The 19,700-nt window shown below is 43.8% G+C and overlaps 2 protein-coding genes across 4 annotated transcripts; one reads left to right on the forward strand and one right to left on the reverse strand.

Moving 5' to 3' along the window:
* The first annotated feature begins 2,443 nt into the window (after positions 1-2,443).
* On the forward strand, positions 2,444-11,249 carry LOC108933956 (adhesion G-protein coupled receptor G5-like). Of its 3 annotated transcripts, XM_018751395.1 has the most exons (14): positions 2,444-2,591; positions 2,758-2,955; positions 3,080-3,125; positions 6,329-6,455; positions 6,630-6,764; positions 6,910-7,020; positions 7,383-7,416; positions 7,518-7,612; positions 8,298-8,407; positions 8,491-8,759; positions 9,296-9,374; positions 9,738-10,018; positions 10,388-10,500; positions 10,846-11,249. In XM_018751395.1, exons 1-13 carry the CDS (start codon positions 2,498-2,500, stop codon positions 10,480-10,482), a joined length of 1,674 nt encoding a protein of 557 aa, XP_018606911.1. In that variant the 5' UTR covers positions 2,444-2,497; the 3' UTR covers positions 10,483-10,500; positions 10,846-11,249. The 3 variants fall into 3 exon arrangements, with proteins under 3 accessions (XP_018606911.1, XP_018606910.1, XP_018606912.1); XM_018751394.1 differs by lacking the exon at positions 10,846-11,249 and having other exon boundaries at positions 10,388-10,702; XM_018751396.1 differs by lacking the exon at positions 10,846-11,249 and having other exon boundaries at positions 7,521-7,612; positions 10,388-10,702.
* A 1,766-nt stretch (positions 11,250-13,015) lies between these two features.
* Positions 13,016-19,066, reverse strand: LOC108933957 (myosin-6). The gene is made up of 4 exons (XM_018751397.2): positions 18,774-19,066; positions 14,639-15,025; positions 13,996-14,539; positions 13,016-13,611 (listed from the first exon to the last, which is right to left on the reverse strand). Exons 1-3 carry the CDS (start codon positions 19,036-19,038, stop codon positions 14,010-14,012), a joined length of 1,182 nt encoding a protein of 393 aa, XP_018606913.1. The 5' UTR covers positions 19,039-19,066; the 3' UTR covers positions 13,016-13,611; positions 13,996-14,009.
* Between the last annotated feature and the right edge of the window lie 634 nt (positions 19,067-19,700).

The following is a 19,700-nucleotide window of genomic DNA, read 5'->3' on the forward strand; positions in this document are numbered from 1 at the left end:
CTCACAGTGCCTGGGTGGTATGAGAGGACGTGGGTTCAGCTGCCCACTATGTGTGGAGTCTGCATGTTCTCCCCGTGTCTGCGTGGGTTTCCTCTGGATGCTCCGGTTTCCTACCAAAGTCCAAAGACATACTGTTCAGGTTCACCCATAGTGTGTGAGTGACACAGAGCGAGTGTGTTTCACTGATGTATGGATGAGTGACCCATTGTAAGTAGTGTATCTAGCAGTGTAAGTCACCTTGGTGAATAAAGTGTCTGGGCTGATAACACTACATAGTCACTTTGGAGAAACATGTCTGCTGAATAAATAAATGTAAATGTAAACTTTGGAGAAACTTGTCAGGCAGGTCTCTCATTATCCACAACTTCTTACTCAGTGCTCAGTGCTACTCTTCTCACCCAGATGAGACTTTCAGCTCCTGGAATGTCATATCAACCTTGTTGATTAACATGTTCTCAAACTAGCCCGATTTGATAAACCGTTTAACTCCTCAGATTTCAGTCTCACTGTGGTTCTTTATTACCCCTCCTTCAGTCAGCTTCCAGAAGCGACTGATAAATGGTTCCTTGTCTGACCCCAATGAATTTTGAATTCTCTTTTCTGTAAACGCAAAGATCTTTTAGGGTAATCATGCTGTCAGCTCTCAGTGTTTGTGAGTATGGGTTCTGTGTGTATTGGGGGACAGTATTGTGTTGTTCTTTTGGGAGGGGTCTAGTCCTAGCATGAGAGTGAGCTGAGACAATATATTACTGGGGTGTAAGGCCTAATTTTCCTAAGTGGGCTGTTAATGAGCTGGGTTCAGTTTTGGAAATGTTGGCAGGTGGGGTTTGTGCTATTGCTTGTGTAGGTATAGGTGACTGGGCTGCTATGTTACTCTCTTGGGTTGTCATAGTAGGGTTATAATTGTGAATGATCTCATCAAGAGCATCTTGCAAGAACAACAGTTCTCATCGTCAACAGCTGCTTGTCCCAAGGGTCCCGGCAAGCCGGAGCCTTACCTGGCAATACAGGGTGCAAGGCTGAAGGTGGAGAAGACACACCCCGGATGGGACGCCAGTCCGCCCCAAGGCACTCCAAGCAGGGCTCGAACCCCAGACCCACCGTACAGCGGGCACTGGCTGAACCTGCCACGCCAGCATGACTCCCCCTTACAACAACAGTTGTGACAAACTCTTATTCTCAAGTTTTAATAATGCATCACAATTGATATAATGAAACACATATTCAAAACAGTTCTCTTCATCTTCCTTATTCAGCTTAGAACGTCCTGTATCTGGTACTGGCCAGAAACCTTGAGCAACTTGAACAGCTTCATCAGCGGTCAATGTGCACAGTTTCTTTTTGGTGGTCCACAGCAGTCCCTTCCTCTCCTGGTAAGTGCTGGTGCATGGTTCAGATGGCCTTGTACTTCCAGTGCTCCAATGCTTCCAGTCAGGCTCTTTTTCTCCTGACAAAAGTAGCAACAACACAGCTGCTTGTACTGTGACCAAATGAGGTATTTTGTACCCATGTAAAACTCTTCAGTTGTGGGGATTCTGGACACGATTCCCCCCCATACACTTCTACAGTTAATAATTTACGATGTTTGCTTCAGGATATAATGGAATCTTTCTCGGGAAGCTTCCTCTTTTGGCATGTATAGATATGTTTAATTGCATGCTAGGATGGTGTTGATCATGATCCTAATTTCACAGTGTGATGGTGGAACTTATATTTTGTGTGGTACTAACCTGTGTTTGACTGACGAAAAGTGGAGAAGCAACACCGTTTTACCGGCTATCTCAAGTTCTCTTTAATAATAAGAAGAAAGTTGCAGCATGGATATTATGGTCTTTTCCCCCATATGCATGCTAAGCGGCTTTTATCTTGCCGAACTAACCAAATTGCCCCAGGAATAAATTTATAAATCCATCAGAAAAAAACAAATGAATGGAGGAAAACAAACACAAACACACACACACACACACACACACACACACACACACACACACACACACACACACACACACACACACACACACAACTTTCTGAACCGCTTGTCCCATACAGGGTTGCGGGGAACTGGAGCATACCCAGCAACACAGGGCGTAAGGCCGGAGGGGGAGGGGACACACCCAGGAGAGGACGCCAGTCCATCGCAAGGCACCCCAAGCAGGACTCGAACCCCAGACCCACTGGAGAGCAGGACCTGGTCCAGCCCACTGCACCACCACACCCCCGCTGGAGTAAAACAAATTTTCTCAAACTTTTTTTGCATGGGATCTGTGGACATCACACATATTTGCATACTTTTTGTTTCTCCTACCAGAATAGCCACATTTTTACATGAGAGCACAAAGCACACCATTTTAGGTTAGGGTTCCATATCTGATCAACAAGCTGTCCACAGCAGATATCTTGTGGAAACAGTCCTTTCAATTCCTACTATGGTTTGGGTGTTCTGAGAGAACTGTTGTGTTTTCACAGGTGCTACAGGGTCCTGCTGGGCTCACAAACCATGGCAGAGAGATCAGCAGTCCAGCCACAGAAGAGCACCTCTACACTCATCATGGTCCTGCTCATCCTGATGTGCTTTGGAGCATCACATTCCTGTAGGCTTGCACACAAACTTTGTGGTAGTCAGCAGTGACTGATTAAGAGGAGGTAGTGTTGTGGGTGTGATGGTGATGCTTCTGAGCCCAGGCAGTTCTTGCTGTCATGGGTGCAACAGGAACTGGGAGCTTTAACTGTGTTCTGTTGATTTCTGTTGATGTGCAGGTGACTTCTTGATCGGGTTGTTTAGCCACAGAAACTGCTCTGGGACAATTGAAGTGCTCTACAACGGCAGCTCCACGAGGGCGTGTTGTGCAGGACAAGATGAGTATGTCAATTCTTCAGGAGATTCACTGAGTTGCCTCTTCTCTGTGGAGCACAGCATGAGTTTCAGCAATATACTTCTCACTGATTACTGTAGAGGTGAGTGAGGCTTACATGCTGAGTTGGTCAGTAGCAAATAGAGTAAAAGGGTGCAGCACTACTCTACAATGCCACAGAAACATGTATTTTGACTCGTTTTTATTCTCTTTTATTCTCTTCTAAGGTCCAAACATATTAACACCTATATGTTACCTGAACACATGCAACAAGTAAGTGTTTTACACTGAAGAGAAGAATAACCCAGGTACAAGGCATGTTTATAGGGTTCCACTTGGTTACTGATTAGTTGAAGTTCCAGAACTTGATCAGCTATTGATAACCAAACTATGGGCAAATCCATCATGACTGACAATACAAATAAGAGGGTTATGTGAAAGAGAATTATTTTCCCCAGTCAATGCCTTTAGTTACATGTTGCAAGTCTGGTGTGTAGCTATACTTGGCATGTGCTTGACAGGAGAGTGTTGTCAATTAATCATGAGCTGTCTTCTTTTTAGTACTGGGATTAAAATTTGTAATGTGACTGACGTATGAAAAATGGACATGCAAAAAATCTAGTCAGCTTTGATTCAAAATTGTCTGAAATCTGTTTAAAGTACAAAATTGATGCTTATTCCATCGCAAGACCTTATCTTAATAATATGCACAGACTAACAACAAGATAAATACTGCTTGTTTTTTGCAATAACTATAATATGACTTATGTTACTGTGGCTGAATTGTCCAGTTATAATAAGCAGTCAGTAAGCCAACACCTTACAACACCAACTTGATTACATAGTGTAATACCAAGATTTCTTGAAGTAAGTTTTTATATGCCACAGATACAAATTGAATTGTCCAAAAAAGACATCTAATCTAGGATTTTACCATCTAGTTATGCCATGTCAAATAGTAAACCTTATTTCAGTGCATGTTGCAGTTTGTAAAAGTACTAAAATAGCTAAAAAACACTTGTTTTTTGACAGAATTCTTGAATTTAGTACTGATTATAATGTTTTACTGGGCATCATTTTAAAAGTCTACGTTGAATTTATACAGTATTCGTACTTGCACACACATACATTGTGTGGAAGCTTGTTCATGCTTTGGTCTAAGCTCAGCAAATGTGCTTTTCCCAATCTTTGTTTCTGGGTATTCTCAAGTAAAAAGTGTATCAACTTCCTGCACAAAGGTGGTCAAATGCCTAGCTTGTCGTTTTTTCTTTTCCTCACCTTAATTTCTCAAAGTGACTACATCTTTTCTTCCTGGAGCATGTCGGCTGATATCGTTCCTCTCATAAAATTCTACAACTTTGTCAGAGGCTTCTTTCCTATTGACTGACTGTGACTGGAACTTGGTTCTTCACTGCCAACATCAAATGCCTATTTGGAGAGTTTAGGACAGACAGTTTTCTTATGGTGTGATGTTGATGGCAGTGTTGCCTGTCGAGCCCATTTAACACAAGAGACTGCTTTTACCCAGTGCCTGAGCACTTGCAAATGCTTTGTCATAGCTGGAGCCTTGTTTTTTGCATCTTTCTTCAATGCACGCTACTTTGGTGCTTGATTTCTGGTTTCTTTTTGATTTTGGTCCTGGTTGAGCTTAGGGAGAATTAACTCTCTCTTTCTTTTACTCCCTTCGGTAGTGAATATACTTCTCCCTGCTCTCTTTTAATTTGGCTTTGCATTTAGCTTGAGGATCAGCAGCTGTCATGGGCATTTTTTACATACAGTAAAGTTAAAACAAACAAACACACACACACACACACTTTCAGAACCGCTCGTCCTACACGGGGTCACAGGGAACCGGAGCCTACCTGGTAACACAGGGCATAAGGCCGGAGGGGACACACCCAGGACGGGACGCCAGTCCGCCGCAAGGCACCCCAAGCAGGACTCGAACCCCAGACCCACCGGAGAGGAGAACCCGGTCCAACCCACCGCACCCCCACACTGAAGTTAACATATTTTACCAAGTGTATTCATCTATGGGGGGTGCGGTGGCACAGCGGGTTTGGCTGGCTCCTGCTCTCTGGTGGGTCTGGGGGTCGAATCCTTCATGGGGTGCCTTGCGGCAGACTGGTGTCCTGTCCTGGGTGTTGTAATGATGACGTATCATGGTGGAGACTAAGGGGTTGCTCCTCCCCCTCGGTCCTCGGTCCTCGCTCCCACGCGCGCAGGCTGATATACTTGGCCGTGTACACATTTTGTGCCTCGCACGTTTTGGAGATTACTTTAATGTTGTTTATTTTATTGTAAGGACAGCTGTGTGAAATATGTCATCCATAGTTGCCTACAAGATATTAAAAAGAAGAGCTTCCTTTTGTCCGTGTCCGTCTGGATTTATATAATTATACGCCTTTCTGGAATCCACGTGAGGATCTGGGCTAACTCATTAGCCAGATCGTTACAGTGTGTCCCCTCCGCCTCCAGCCCTGTGCCCTGTATTGCTGGGTTAGGGTCCGGTTCGCCGCGACCCTGCTTAGGACAAGCAGTTTCGGACAGTACATGAGTGTGTATTTATCTATTTTTGTCTTTGAATTTATATGTAAATCTGTTTACTTTGATAATCTTCATTGTTCTATTTCTGTTTTATATTACTAAATTTCACAAGAAACATTTAGTGTTATGTTTCTTACCTGATGAGTTAAAATGCAGCTGATGGAAAACTTTGGCAAAACTTTCACACATCAATGACCATACACAATGCAGGAAGTATAGAGGATTGTGGATAATGATGTTTACTGTCATCTATTGTACAAATAAGAATAATTATGTGTTGCCACCTATTGTTTAGGATGCAAATTAACTTTAAAATAAAGCTATGACTGACATTACAAAATATGACTGTTACAGATTTCAACCCCTGCCTATCAGCAAAAATAGTTGAACTTAAGTTTTGTTTGCCATGGATAGGCTACTCAACTCCTTGTAAGAAAATTTTGAAAGATGGGTGTTTAAATCAAGAGTGTCTTAACAGAAAAATAAATTGACATTTTTTGTGACTGATGTTACATTCATGTTTGGAACTATATGCGGAGAAAATGTAATGCAGACTGTTTCTTCAAAGTCACACATTTTGCAAAATCCAATTTGTGTGTTGCCAAGGAGCTTTCAAATACAGGAACATTTCACTGTTTGTTGTAACAGTTAACTTGGATATATCTGACAGCATCTCTAAAACATATGGGAGGAGACAGACATCAAAATGTATAATTTCTAGTAGCTCCTTGGTGTTATCCTCTTAAAACACTATTTAATATTATTTCTACAGTAAGTTTTTTTCACTTACTGATGAATTTGCTCACATGCTTGACCCCAGTGCTCTGACCACCCCACCTCTATTTATCTGATGTTTTTTTCAAAGTCACTTCAAAATGTGAAAATTTTCTGTGATTTGAACATTTATACAGCTGTGTATTTTTTTTCAGATCGACCATTCCACAGGAAATTCAAACTACCACACAGACTACCTTGCAGACTACTGGACAAATCATAAAGGAAGAATTTGTAGTAGAAAATTTTGCAGGGCTACAGTGTGTAGGAAACCTCACCACAGTAATATTTTTTTTCACATTCTCATTTATAGAAAGAGATACAAAGACCACCATGACATGATGCAGCAATAAATGTTCAGTAATGTCCAGCACAGAATGTGTGGCAGGACACTAAAGTGGAACTTGAATTTCTTTGATATTGTACGTAAGTGTGTGATTTTTCTCCTGCCTCTAGATCTCATTCAGCTCCTCTATGATCTCAGAGCCGCTCATTAACGTGTCTGTGCCCGCTGACCTCTTCTCCAGTGTAAAAAACGTTTCAAATGTGACCTTTGTTCTGTCTGTGTCCTCCAGCAAAGATCTGAAGCAGGTGAGAGGTTGCAGGAAATGAGCCCTGTGAGCTGCTTATGTGGAACACCTTCTGAATATCAGTGTTGCATTTTCCCTCATGAGACCACTCACAGTAGGCCCTCATGCTTCTGTGTGTGTGTCTTGGTGTAATATGGTCCACTCAGAAATCTGGAATGGTGCTGAAGGACTTCTTCTTTGGCATAGAGGTGGAGAACGTCACCATTTCCAATCTGACCACACCCTTTACACTGGACTTCATGTTCAGATCCAAGAAGGTAACCAGGAACTAACCACATTCCTTTGAGTTGGTTTCACACACTTCTGCCGCTCTTCTATGAACATCACCACGTTGCTTATACTGAGGAGTTCCAGCTCACACAGAGATACAGCACCACGTGTGTATGAAAGAGCAGGACATGAGAATTGCCTGTGCCTGCATTGTGTAAAGAAGGCCTTCAGCTTGGCAGTGGATGCGTATGTGCATCCTGTTGTATTTCAGTACAAACTGAAAACTGAGCAAGAGAAAAGTGCTGAAAAGTTAGAGTAGGTGTGGCCATGAGCTGACATCCAATGAAAATGCTGTTCAGGTGGACATTATTTACCCTTATGGTGTATGACAGCTTATTTCTCACCACAGGAAAACAATGCTTCCTGTGTTTTCCTAAACAATAGTGAGTATTATTATTATTACTATTATTATTATTATTATTATTATTATTATGTTTGTGTGTAGGATGTTCTACAAGCTGAAAGCTCCTGTTTTGTTCTGTTGGAGGTCTATTGGTGAGTGAGGGCTGTGAAACAAAGTCTTTAAGCAACCACGTCAAATGCAGCTGTAACCACTTCTCCTACTTTGCCCTTTTACTGGTGAGTCCAATTTTTAAATGCCCACGCTGGTTATGATGCACTGTAATATTATTCCTGTCAATATTTCTACAGTCAATACTTCATTTGGAATTCTGAAGCCTGAGTATTGTGTGCTGGGAACAGAGCGCGCAGAGCCATTAGACATAACATACACACACACACACACACACACACATTTTCAGAACCGCTTGTCCCAGACAGGGTCGCGGGGAACCGGAGCCTAACCCGGCAACTCAGGGCGTAAGGCTGGAGGGGGAGGGGACACACCCAGGACGGGTCAGACATAACACTCAAGCTGAAGTACTTCCATTACTTCCCTAGAACAACCATACTGAAGTCTTGTGCTGTTACCTGTTAGGGTTTGAGTGGCTGTGCAGCCAGTACACCAGCACTACACTCATCACAGAGAAATATTACCAACCCTTCATGGTATGAAAACACTGTGCTTATATTTTGTAGGGTACACATATGATTTTCCCTATGGTATGGTGTGTGTCACTCCATGGCCTTGGGAAAATAGTCAGACAGACACCAAAGTGATTGGGAATGATGGCTTGTACCACAAAGGTACAGTGTACTGAAGGGGAGCCAGGGCATGGAGGTCCTCTAGATGTGGACAGTCAGATTATAAGGAAGGGGACAGAGATGAAACTTCAGTGATGAACCTCCTGTCATGTACACACAGAACGACAACCTTCCGGAGAGTGAAGACCTCACCTTGTACACCTACATAAGCTGTGGAATCTCAGTTGGCGTCTTTACAGTGACCCTGTTGGCCTTCACCCTGTGGAGCATGTGAGTGAGGGTGCTATAGCAGGTGGTACAGCCATACCCTCCCACACACTCACCAAGCTCACATGGTGCCCTGTTTCTCTCAGTCATAAACAGGTGGATCAGACCATGCTGGTGCATCTGCAACTCGTGGGCTCTCTGCTGCTTCTCAATGTCATGTTCCTGCTCAATGGCACGCTCAGCTCTCGGGTATCCACACCACTGTGCACAGTGCTCGGCCTGCTGTTGCACTACTTCCTGCTCTGCAGCTTCACCAGCTTGGCCGTGGAGGGAGTACACCTCTACAGGATGCTTATCCAAGTGTACAATGTCCATGTGCAGCACTACTTCCGCAAAATGAGCCTGCTGACCTGGGGTAGGTTTCCAAGCATGTCTGCTAAAGCATCTCACTCAAACGGCAGTATTTTGTCCCATCCCCACAACATCATCCCTGCCCTCCATCCCTCCTGGTCCATGCCGTGCTCTGCTGACACCATTTCATTCCATTCCAGACAGTTCTGTTCACACTGCCTGAGCGTTGTAATCACTTTTCTCACAATTGGTTTCGAAGCATCCCTGTCAGTTACAGCCAGGAGCTGAGCCTTGGAGTAAGTTGTAGGACGGTGAGAATCCATGTACATGATCTTCAAGGGATCGCCTTTGAGCTAAAGCAACTCAAAGTCGATTTCTGGACTGTGTCCCAACTGCTGTAATCTTTAAACATCTATACTGACTGGCCACTTAGTTTGGTACACCAATCTAGTATGACAGCTTCACTGCTTCTGCAGTTTTACTCCGCAGAAATATATTTCTATTTTTACTCTGTTGCTCTCCTTAATCGACTCTGTGCCGCTATACTGTTGTATCTCAGCTTGTGAGGACTGAGTTTTCCCCTCTTCCTCACCACTGCAGGGGCTCCAGCTTTGGTCGTGGCCATCATAACTGCTGTCAACTGGAAAATTTATGGGATGGATAATCAAAGCAAAACAATGTGAGTTTATGAATAGCATGCTTATCTTTCATAGATAAATATTCACTTTTAGCATATTATTACACTGCTTTCTGGTATTATGATCAATGAAGTTATGTTTTCAGTTTAACTGTACTTCCCTGACTCATCTGTTTTCTAAAATTACTGTCTGAAGATGAGCCAATGAAACCCGTGTATACCCTCCAAGCCAACGGACAAAATCCAATAGATGGAAGAAAAAAGCATCAAAATTAAATGTTGCAGTGGGTTAGAGCTGAAGTTGAAGCAAACACTTCAAATATATCAACCATGCATCATACCAGTTTTTTCATTATTTCACAGACACTCCTTTGTCAGTAATTTTATTTCTTTTTGAGTACACAGGTGCTGGATCACTAACGACATGGTCCGCTACATCACGGTACTGGGATATGTGGGGCTGGTCATGCTCTTCAACGCAGCCATATTCATCTTTGTGGTGGTCAAGGTGGTCCGCCTGCGAATGCAGCTGACAGCCCAGCAGAAAGGGAACCACTGCCGCAGCTTTTGCAGCCTTCTCTTCCTCATGTGCATGTTGGGCCTCAGCTGGATTCTGTCTGTCTTCCTCCATGAAAACTTTTCATCTTCGATAGTATACATATTCACCGTACTCAACTCACTGCAAGGTATCTGCAAAATGTTCATGCCCAGGCTCACTAACTTAACACAACAAAGGTAATGTGCTTGTGTGCAGAACTCTAATTAGCATCAGGTCACCTGTCAGTCTTACGCGATGAAGGTAAATGATGTTGAGGTGGAAAAATTTTAAAAAACTGTTACATTTTAGACAGGAAGCAGCTCCAAAAGCCTTGTGTTTACAGCGAGCACACTACTGGCTCTGTACCTCTGTGATATTTCTCATGGGTGTTTACTGAGTACCAACACAGTTCTATTTTTTAGTCAAGTCCCCCAGTCTGTGTCCTGCTCTCACTAACTTGCTTCAGGTGCTGTGGAGCTGTGTGAGAGCTCTCTTCTGTGTTCTGTTGCATCTCTAGGCTTTGGTGTGCCCCTGTGGTTGTTTTTCAAGAGGCGATCCAGCACTGCCAAAGACTCCTATGAGACGGGAAGGAGCGAGAGACTGCCGGAGTAACACACAGGTCGCATGCTTGTAGGTCCAGCTGAAGACACATCTTGAAACCAACCAAACACGTTAGAATTAGTTTTCCGTAAGACTCTTCAGTCTATTTTCATTGTCATGCTAAAACTCTGAAAACAGAAAGAAGCGGAGGCTGTGGCAGGAGAACATCACAACTGGATCCTCTAACTTCTCTAACTATAAAAATACAGACATTATCATACTGAAAAAAACACACACAAAACACTGATTGTGAAATGTTAAAATTTTAAATATCACATTTTTCAAAAAACTCTTTTAAAAATAAAAGTAAAATACATAGAGTGCACTTAGTGATATGTATACCTCTGTATTGTAACTACAACTTTACAATTATAGTACCATCAAACTCTTGTGAGAATACCTTGGACCAGAGCAAGTAGCAGCCCTCCTGCACCCTTGGCCTGCACCTGCTATTGGGGACCTTTCCAAATGGAAACCAGCAGAGAAGGCCTTTTCCAAGTCTTTACCCCATTCCTTCACTACACCATCATCACTGCAAATAAACTCTGCAACCTGACTCAGATTCACCTCCCGAATTAGTGTCCATATAAAACTGCAATGATATTTTGAAAGATAGTTTCAGCATAATGCTTTTCAAAGTGCACCTTTTACATACATGTTCTATGACAGTTTTCCCAAGGTCACATCTTGTTAGGGCAGTATATGTTGGATGAAGTTTACATTTAGATGACACTTTTCTCCAAAGCTACTTGCAATGTTAAAGTTACAGTTATTTACCCATTTATATAGTTGGGCAATTCTACTGGAATAGTTTAGGGTAAGTACCTTGCTCAACAGTACTCCAGCCAGATGTGAAGATTGAACCTGTGGGTCCAAAGGCAGTAGCTCTAACCACTATGCTACCTGCTGTCCCCCTGATGTTATGCTACCAGATGTCCAGTTTCAAGCTAAATTCCCACAGTTCTGGAAGAGCTCAAATTGAACTTAAATTGGGTTCATCACATTCTTAAAGGTGGAGGTAGGACAAGAGTCTGTATGAAAACCTGCCAGCGACAGGAGAACAATATGATCTGCTGGAGTGCACAGGGTTTCCAGAAATGCTTCCTGTCAAGCACACTGCAAGTGCTCAAACATTATTCACTACTTTCAAATTATACTCATATTTTAAACTCATTAAACCATAAAACATTGAAACCCATTCTGATGTAACAAATCCTGTATCAAATCTTCCAGCCTTGTAGTTACAAGGAGGAATGTAAGGACTGCTTCACATTCTTAGTATATTTCTGAAATTTCAAACAAATATCTTATTACAGTTCTGTCTCCCAGACTGAATGACAGCCATAGGTTAAGAGTTTGAGTTGTTCCGGGTCAGTTTGACCAGCATGGCTGCAGTCTGCCATGATATGAAATGTTTTCTCTCACTTCATTTCCAGGTACTGTATGACTAACAAGAACTACTCTGTAGATACAGCTGTACACCTCACAGGAGCCCTAACATCTGTGTTTATCACCTGTGTGCTGTCACAAAGGGCTAACGGAAGACTCCATGGCAACCAGCAGATGGTGCTTAGAATCAATTACTACTTTCCCCATTTTGCTCATAATTATTTACTTTTCACAAATAGGAAGGCAGAGCCTTCAGAGCTCAACAAGGCCCCACCACAGTACCTTTTGAGGCAAGTTATCCCTCCAAGTAGTTCTACCTTTTTTTTATTTTACATGTCTGCTTTCTAGACCTTGTCTATCCAGTTATCCAAAACTCCATCAATACTGGTATATCTACAGCACTGGATAAAGTCATTTGAAAGTCATTTTAGGTTATGATCACTCAGACATTCCTACAGAACTTACTTTTATGTCCTCAACACACTGTTATGTCTTTAAGAGGGTGTATGAAGTATACATGCCAAAGCTAGAAATACTTTCCTGGAGCTCAGTGGAGTCCCTGATGTGACTTGGACAGCTAACCCTGTCTGAATTGATCATCTGTATGATGGTTCTTTATTTTTATTGTTGAAGGATTGCAGCATATACCTTCTGTTGTTTGAGCTGAATTCTGCATTATTACTCCCTATAGTTGTCTGTTAGATCAGGGAGCTCCTCTGTTCCTCAAGGGTAGTAGGTAGGGCTCCAGTAGCGTAGTGTACTGACAGTGTACTGATTAAAGCTGACTAACCAACTAGTGACCAAAAATTCAAGCTCTAAACTGAACTGTAGATGAAAAGTAACAACTGCAGCAAATGTGATGGCACAATGAACTCATTGCTAGTGTAACTGGTGAAAAGGTGGTCGTGGAACAGATTGTAAAACAAGATGAACATTTAATTCATAACAAGACGCCTGCAGAATAACTGTGAATGGTCAGTGGAGTGGTTATGAACTTGTGGCAGATTCTAGCCAGGGGTACAAAGTGCAACTCAGTTTTAAAGGGAGATAAACACTTATAATAAGCATCAGTAAAAAGCATGACATTAAAAGGGTAGGCGTATAAAACTGAAAGCTATGCAGGTCTTTCTGGAAGAGGCATTACATCATACATTACATCAGTCATTACATCATATTGCTTTCTCTATATCAAAAATCTGTACTACCAGTTTTAATTCAAATTATCAAGCCTGTTCTTGCCTGATCTCTTTCGTCAAACAAAATGCCTGCCTTATCACCCATGTGTGACATTCTTCCTTCTGACTGGTTCCACAAAATCATTTTTTCTGACTTGCTCCTTTCTCTACAAAGACACGGTGGAGGGAACACTCAGGTCTCCTGTACTGATATTTCAAGTATCACTAGGAAGAACAGCCTGGTCACTGAAGTTCATTTCCTTCACAAGCTCCTTCTCTGCCCTCAGGATCAGGGAGACTTTGTCACCTGATCAGTAGATAAATCCACTGTCAGTCACACTTTACACCACACAGAAATATCTCTAACGATTCATAAGCATTTTAGACTGTCCATCTTTGTCCTGTCCTTGACTGTTAAATTAAGTTGCAGGTTAGCTCCACTCTGGGACACTAAACTGAGCAGAAGTCCACCATTTGGTGCTGAGGTTTGACAGCATGGTGCTGTCATTCCAAACTTGGTTTCAGGGATGAGGACAGTGAGCTGAATGGGACCTCCAGCCCCCCAGAACTCCATTACCTAAAAAACAAGAATGAAGACTGTTAGTCTCTGCGTTTATCTACTGAAGGTAGCCTGGTATCATACATGCTGAGCATATACTGTACAACAAACACAAATAAATAAGTTTAAATAAATAAATAAGAACGGTACAGTGTACGTAGCAGTATCACTTTCCAGTTCTAAGGTTGTTGGTTGCAACCTGATCCCAGCTTTGTCTACTAGAATTTCAAAGGGTTTCCTCTGGATACTCCTGTTACAACCCACATTCTCACAACATCAAAGCCTACAAGGTTAAGTCTAAAACATGCCAAGTAAAAAATATTTCCAAGACCATGTAGAAAACAAATGAGACATTGACAACACTCCCTTGCAAGAACATTTCCTGAAGCTGCAGGCCATCACCTTTGCGAAGCTGGTCACACGCTCTGCTCTTCATGATGCTGCACATCTAGGTTTGCGTCACTAGCATCTGTGCTCCGGCCCACCTCCTCACGCTGTCTCTGCAGGGCCCGTCGGTCCTGCTCCAACTCCCGCCGGAGCTGCTCCAATGCCTCACGCTCCCGCTGTATTGCCCGAGCCTCCTGCTCCAGAGCCATACCCAGCTGCTCAATGGCCCTCCTCTCTCGCTCTAGGACCCGTGCCTCCAACTCTTGCACCCTCCTCATCTCCTGCTCGTGCTCCCTGCGCAGCTGTTCCATCAGCTTGTGTTCCCGCTCCAGCGCCCGGTCCTCCTGCTCCTGTGCTGCCTTCCTCTCCTGGTCTCGTGCTTTTCGCAGCTGTTCTGTGAGCTCTCGTTCTCGTTCCAGCGCCCGCGCCTCCTGCTCCTGTGCCCTCCGTAGTTGTGCAGTCAGCTCCCTCTCTCGCTCCAGCATCCGTGCCTCCTGTTCCAAGGCCTTCCTTATGTGGTCCTGCTCCGTCTCTCCAACCATTAGAACTTCCAATATATCTGCACAGAACAGGAAGAACAGGGTTCATTCTCACTATACAATCAGCACCTGTCGTGGTTCAGGTATCCCTTGGGGTCGAGGTGCACAGGGAGACTCACCGGGGTCTCTTCCAGGATTCCCACAGGCCTCCTCTTGCAAAGCGGGTCTTTTTAAGGAGCAGTGCCTCATGGGTCCTGATGACTGCTCTGTAGCAGCCTCATTGTCTAAATTGGAGAATTCGACTGGATGCCTCTTCTGGAGGTGTGTAAGCAGGTGTCTCGTGTCATGCTGATACAGCACAGTATCCGAACATAACAAGCAAAGGGCCTCGCTGCCATCGTGCCCATCCTGGTAGAACTCCCACAAAGTGCTTTGCTTCCTGGGTTTCATGAGGGATGAACATGGGGCTCCATTATGGACACCATTAGCTGTTCCGCTTCTGTCCATTTCTCTCTTCAACTGTACCTGCTCTGTGCCATTCCCTCCTGCTGTACACTCCAGCATTTCTGTATGAAACATTCAGAAATGTAGAACTGTGAAACATTTCCAAGTTATTACATATAGAACTGATGCACCAGTCAGAGGTAAAACAAATACTATACATCTATACTTCATTGTATCATCTTCTACTAAATTGTTATGTTACCCTTCAGAAGAAATCAATGTATTTTAAAATTTAGCAGGTGGCATAGCGGTTAGAGGGCAGATTCAAATCCCACCTCCTGCTGTCATACCCTTGTTCAAGGTAGTTACTCTGAAGTGATAAGGGAAATAATTACCCAGCTGCATAAATGGTAAATCAGTTTATATAGCTTAACATTGTGAGCTGCTTTGGAGAAAAGTGTATATAAATGATACATTTACTACAATGATGTAAATGTAGTTTTGATTAGGACTATCAGCCCACACACACACACAGTCTGAAACTGCTTGTCCCAAGCAGGATCACGGCAAGCCAGAGCCTAATCCGGCAACACAGAGTGCAAAGCTTGAGGGGGAGGAGACACACCCAGGACAGGATACCAGTCCATCACAAGGCACCTCAAGTGGGACTCGAACCCCAGACCCACCAGAGAGCACAACCTGGCCAAACCCGCTGAGCTGCTGCACCACCGCACCCCTTGACTATCAACCCTTAATTCCTTAAATAGCATAGAAGTCATTGGTCCTGCTCATTGTGCATCATATTTTGTGTGGAGGTCCGTCGCTGCATTTTGTCGTGATTCTGGTAAGTTTATTTGCTGCTACCACTTTATCCCTATGCACATTATTCTCATTTAGTTGTGCAGATATTAGAAATCGATTGTGCATTTGTATAGTTGTTGGTTGTATTTATTCATTAATTTAATTGTATTTGCGGTTTGTTAGGGTGCATGCAAAGCTAAAAAATTTTGTGTCCCATATTGTGAAGTGGGCGCAACTCAGTCAATTGAGTAATCATGTCTGTTAGTTTGTTTTGGTTTCCACTGTCAGAGTAGTTTGGGGGGGGGGGGGGCGGTGGTGCAGTGGGTTGGACCGGGTCCTGCTCTCCGGTGGGTTTGGGGTTCGAGTCCCGCTTGGGGTGCCTTGCGGCAGACTGGCGTCCCGTCCTGGGTGTGTCCCCTCCCCCTCTGGCCTTACGCCCTGTGTTGCCGGGTAGGCTCTGGTCCCCCGTGACCCCGTATGGGACAAGCGGTTCAGAAAGTGTGTGTGTGTGTGTGGAGTAGTTTTGATTTTGATTAGGACTTTCAGGTGGCATGAATTAGCCTGGTTTAAATAGCAGCTGGTGAGCTGCAGTGGCAGCTTCATAGTGTGAAGACTTGGGGTGCAAAGACAAGGGAGGCCACCTGCGGAAGCCTACTGAGGGAAGCCTCTGCCACTACATGCCATCACCATCGTATTCTGGGAGGGACTGTGTGTGAGAGGTGAATTTGGGAGTGTGAGGAGATTTTTTAAAGTAACATTACCTTTTAAACATTCTTTGAACTTACTATGCATGCTTCAAAATGTATCTTGACATATTATGCAGAGCTGTCTGAATGCTTGCAGTAATCTATATATATAACTCAGACATGAGGCATAAAACAAGAAGGGAAAAAAGAGGAAAAACCAGCTGTAGGCTGCTAAGATCAATGCAATCATGGACAAATTCTCAGCATCACCCTGCCTTGGTTGCACTGGCCCTCACTGCAAAGTCATCCTCTCTAAATTCAAGCCTCTCTCAAAATCAGAAATCTCTAACCTCCTGATATCACACAGAGCCACCACCTGCTTGCTTGATCCGGTCCCATCGTCACTCCTACAGACCATCTCCCCACAACTCTCCACCTTTATCTCTAAGATTATCAACTCCTCGCTCTCCTCTAGCTGCTTCCCATCTGCCTTCAAAACTGCTCTCATTTCACCTCTGGTAAATAAACCCTCTCCGGATCCTAACTCAGTCCAAAACTAAAGGCCAGTCTCCCTCCTCTCCTTTCTGTCTAAAACTGCAGAGGAGGTGGCCTTTGATTAACTATCTTAATTCCTCACGTGGAACCATCTCCTTGATGGATATCAGTCTGGATTAAAAGTTGGTCACTCCACGGAGACAGCACTCCTGGCAGCGTCTGACGCTCTCCAGTCGGCTAGAGCAGCCTCCCTCTCCTCAGTCCTCATCATCCTCCACCTGTCTGCAGCATTCAACACTGTCAACCACCAGATTGTACTCTCCTCTCTTAGTCAGCTTCGGATAAAAGGAATGGCACCAAGACGGTTGAAGTCCTACCTATCTGAAAGATCAAGTGGTCTGGCAGAGCTCCGGTTCCTCTCCTCTGCCTCTCTCAACTGGTTTCCCACAGGGCTCAGTACTAGGTCCTCTGCACTTCTCGAGCTACACTTCCTCCCTTGGCCCTGTCATTGCCTCCGATGGATTCAAATACCACTGCTACACTGATGATACCCAGCTCTTCCTCTTCTTTCCACCTGGAGCATCAGACACTTCCACGTGTGTTGCTGCCTGTCTGTTGGACGTCTCTGCATGGATGTGTGATCACCACCTACAACTCAACCTCTCCAAAAGAGAGATCCTACACCTCCCAGCCGGCCTGTCTTCCTATCATAACATCTGCAGGATTTGTCCTCACCTCACAACCGACTCTGCTCAACTACTTGTCCAGGCCATGGTGACATCCTGTCTAGACTTCTGCAACTCTCTCCCATCTGGCCTTCCCGCTACTGCCATCAAACCTCTACAGCTGATACAGAATGCAGCTACATGAGTTATGTTTGACTTGCCGAAGCATTCCCATCTATCTCCTCTACTCGTTTCTCTGCACTGGCTTCCTATAGCTGCCCAGATCAAATTTAAGACACTAATTATGTAAGATGTAAACGTTCATGCTCCATAACTTAAGATCATGCCCAGATAAGCCTTTATGCAGCCACTCCTGTAATGTACATAAATGTTTACATGTATTGCAAAAAAAATTGCAGGAAGGTGATCAGAAATCGCTGATTTTCTGAAAGTTTTATGCAGCTACTCATGTGATGAATATTGGCACATATGGTGGAAAAAAACTAACTATTGAATCACGCTTGCAACTGTCTCTCCTAATGTAATACACAAATTGCATTTTCTATGAGATGTACGTCACTCGGAAGAAAAGCATCTGCAAAATGAATAACTGTAAATAAGACAGTGTCACAATATCACTCACTGTCAGCAATACACTATCTCAATGGGAAAACACGCAACCTGTAGACATACTCAGAAATGTGTATGAAACCACAGCCTTTCAGCTGTGAGGTCATGACACTATCCGCAACGCCACGACGTGAAGCTACATCACATGTGGTCGAGCGTAGTTTACATGTGAGAGTGATCATAGCTGTCAATCTCTAGTGAGTTTTCTTCCTCCAAAAATGCTTTTTCATTTTTGATTACAGCACTAGTTTTAACTAAGTTGATTTCAACAAAACTATTTGGTTTTCATCTGTGTGAACCTGCCGTTAAACTTGGCAGAGCAGTTGCAAAAATTATTTCAGTGTTCAAGAATGTGACAGCTTTACTCAGTTTCCTCTGTAAAATGTTGGGCCCCTCAGGGTTCTGTTTCAGGTCCAGTGTCATTCTTACAATGATCAAGTTATTTTTAGCTGGACACTGTTAAATGCGGGCCCCCTCTGTGTTATGTTCCGAGTGAGTTCAGTGTCATTCTGACAGTTCCAGCACATGCCCTCCCTCGGTATGTTAATGCCTGTAATTTCCTTACTTCCTGTTTCCGTTCTGTTCACCGTTACCTGACTGACTCCCGCCGTTCACACCCTGCGCTAACGCCTTCATCGCGCGATGCTGCGGCGTTCCGGTTCCTCCGGCTACGTCCACTTGCCGCTTCTTCTCCACGTCCGCGTATTCAGCCCGGTGCTTCGACCGCAAATGACGAAGCAGATTGCTGGTGTTGCCATAATGCTGAATGGCTTCCAAACATATTAGACAGACCACCTTATTGGCGTCTTCACCGCGCTGGTAGTACAGCCAGACCGTGCTCCATTTTCGGGATGCCATCGCCACACTACTAAAAGGACGAATGAGTCTTCCGAGGACCCGTATGTAGCGCGGACTTCCGACAAAAAAGCGGAAGTGATGGTTGGTTGTAAACCAACCGGGTAGCGAGTGGTAGGAATTTACAAGCTTCTGCCGTTCATTTTTAACTTTTATTTTATTGATTTAACCAACTGTGTCCTCAGTACCTACGAACAAGTAGAACACTTAATGTTATCCCTTTGTGTTTTTTCTAGATAAGATTCTTGGCTTTATTCCTGGAGAACTTTTAAGAATCTAATTGCATAGTCTTGTCTTGTTATATAGTGCAGGAGGAAAAATAGCTTTATTGCTGGGATAAACCTAGGCTCGATATTAGCTTTATAGCCGTACTGTATTCACTTTAGGTAATTTACAACTAACAAGTTGGCTGACATCAAGGAAATAAAAAAATGACAATATTTTGGCAAAAAATCTGTGATGTTCAGTAACACCCTGGCAGTAACTGCAGGTAGGTTCGCATCACACACCAGAACATTAACCGGGCAATTTACTGCAGAAGTGCATGATGAAAACAGTCTAACTTCAACATAGGAATTCAGACAGTGAAACGAAAAGGGGAGCAGAAGTTCGCAGCAAGTGTGACACACAGGTTGGTGGCAGAGGTTCAGAACTCAGTGCTTTGT

This window comes from Scleropages formosus, chromosome 1 (assembly GCF_900964775.1).
Source record: "Scleropages formosus chromosome 1, fSclFor1.1, whole genome shotgun sequence".
Taxonomy (NCBI): domain Eukaryota; kingdom Metazoa; phylum Chordata; class Actinopteri; order Osteoglossiformes; family Osteoglossidae; genus Scleropages; species Scleropages formosus.

Bases quoted from the DNA above. Each gene is read 5' to 3' on its own strand.
- LOC108933956 (XM_018751395.1), top strand. From the start codon at position 2,498: ATGGCAGAGAGATCAGCAGTCCAGCCACAGAAGAGCACCTCTACACTC. The intron at 7,021-7,382 runs GTAACCAGGAAC...TTCTCACCACAG, and splicing joins TCATGTTCAGATCCAAGAAG to GAAAACAATGCTTCCTGTGT. The intron at 8,760-9,295 runs GTAGGTTTCCAA...TCACCACTGCAG, and splicing joins AATGAGCCTGCTGACCTGGG to GGGCTCCAGCTTTGGTCGTG.
- LOC108933957 (XM_018751397.2), bottom strand. From the start codon at position 19,038: ATGGCATCCCGAAAATGGAGCACGGTCTGGCTGTACTACCAGCGCGGT. The intron at 15,026-18,773 runs GTAACGGTGAAC...TGTTTCATACAG, and splicing joins GAACGGCGGGAGTCAGTCAG to AAATGCTGGAGTGTACAGCA. The intron at 14,540-14,638 runs GTGAGTCTCCCT...TGTTCTGTGCAG, and splicing joins GAATCCTGGAAGAGACCCCG to ATATATTGGAAGTTCTAATG.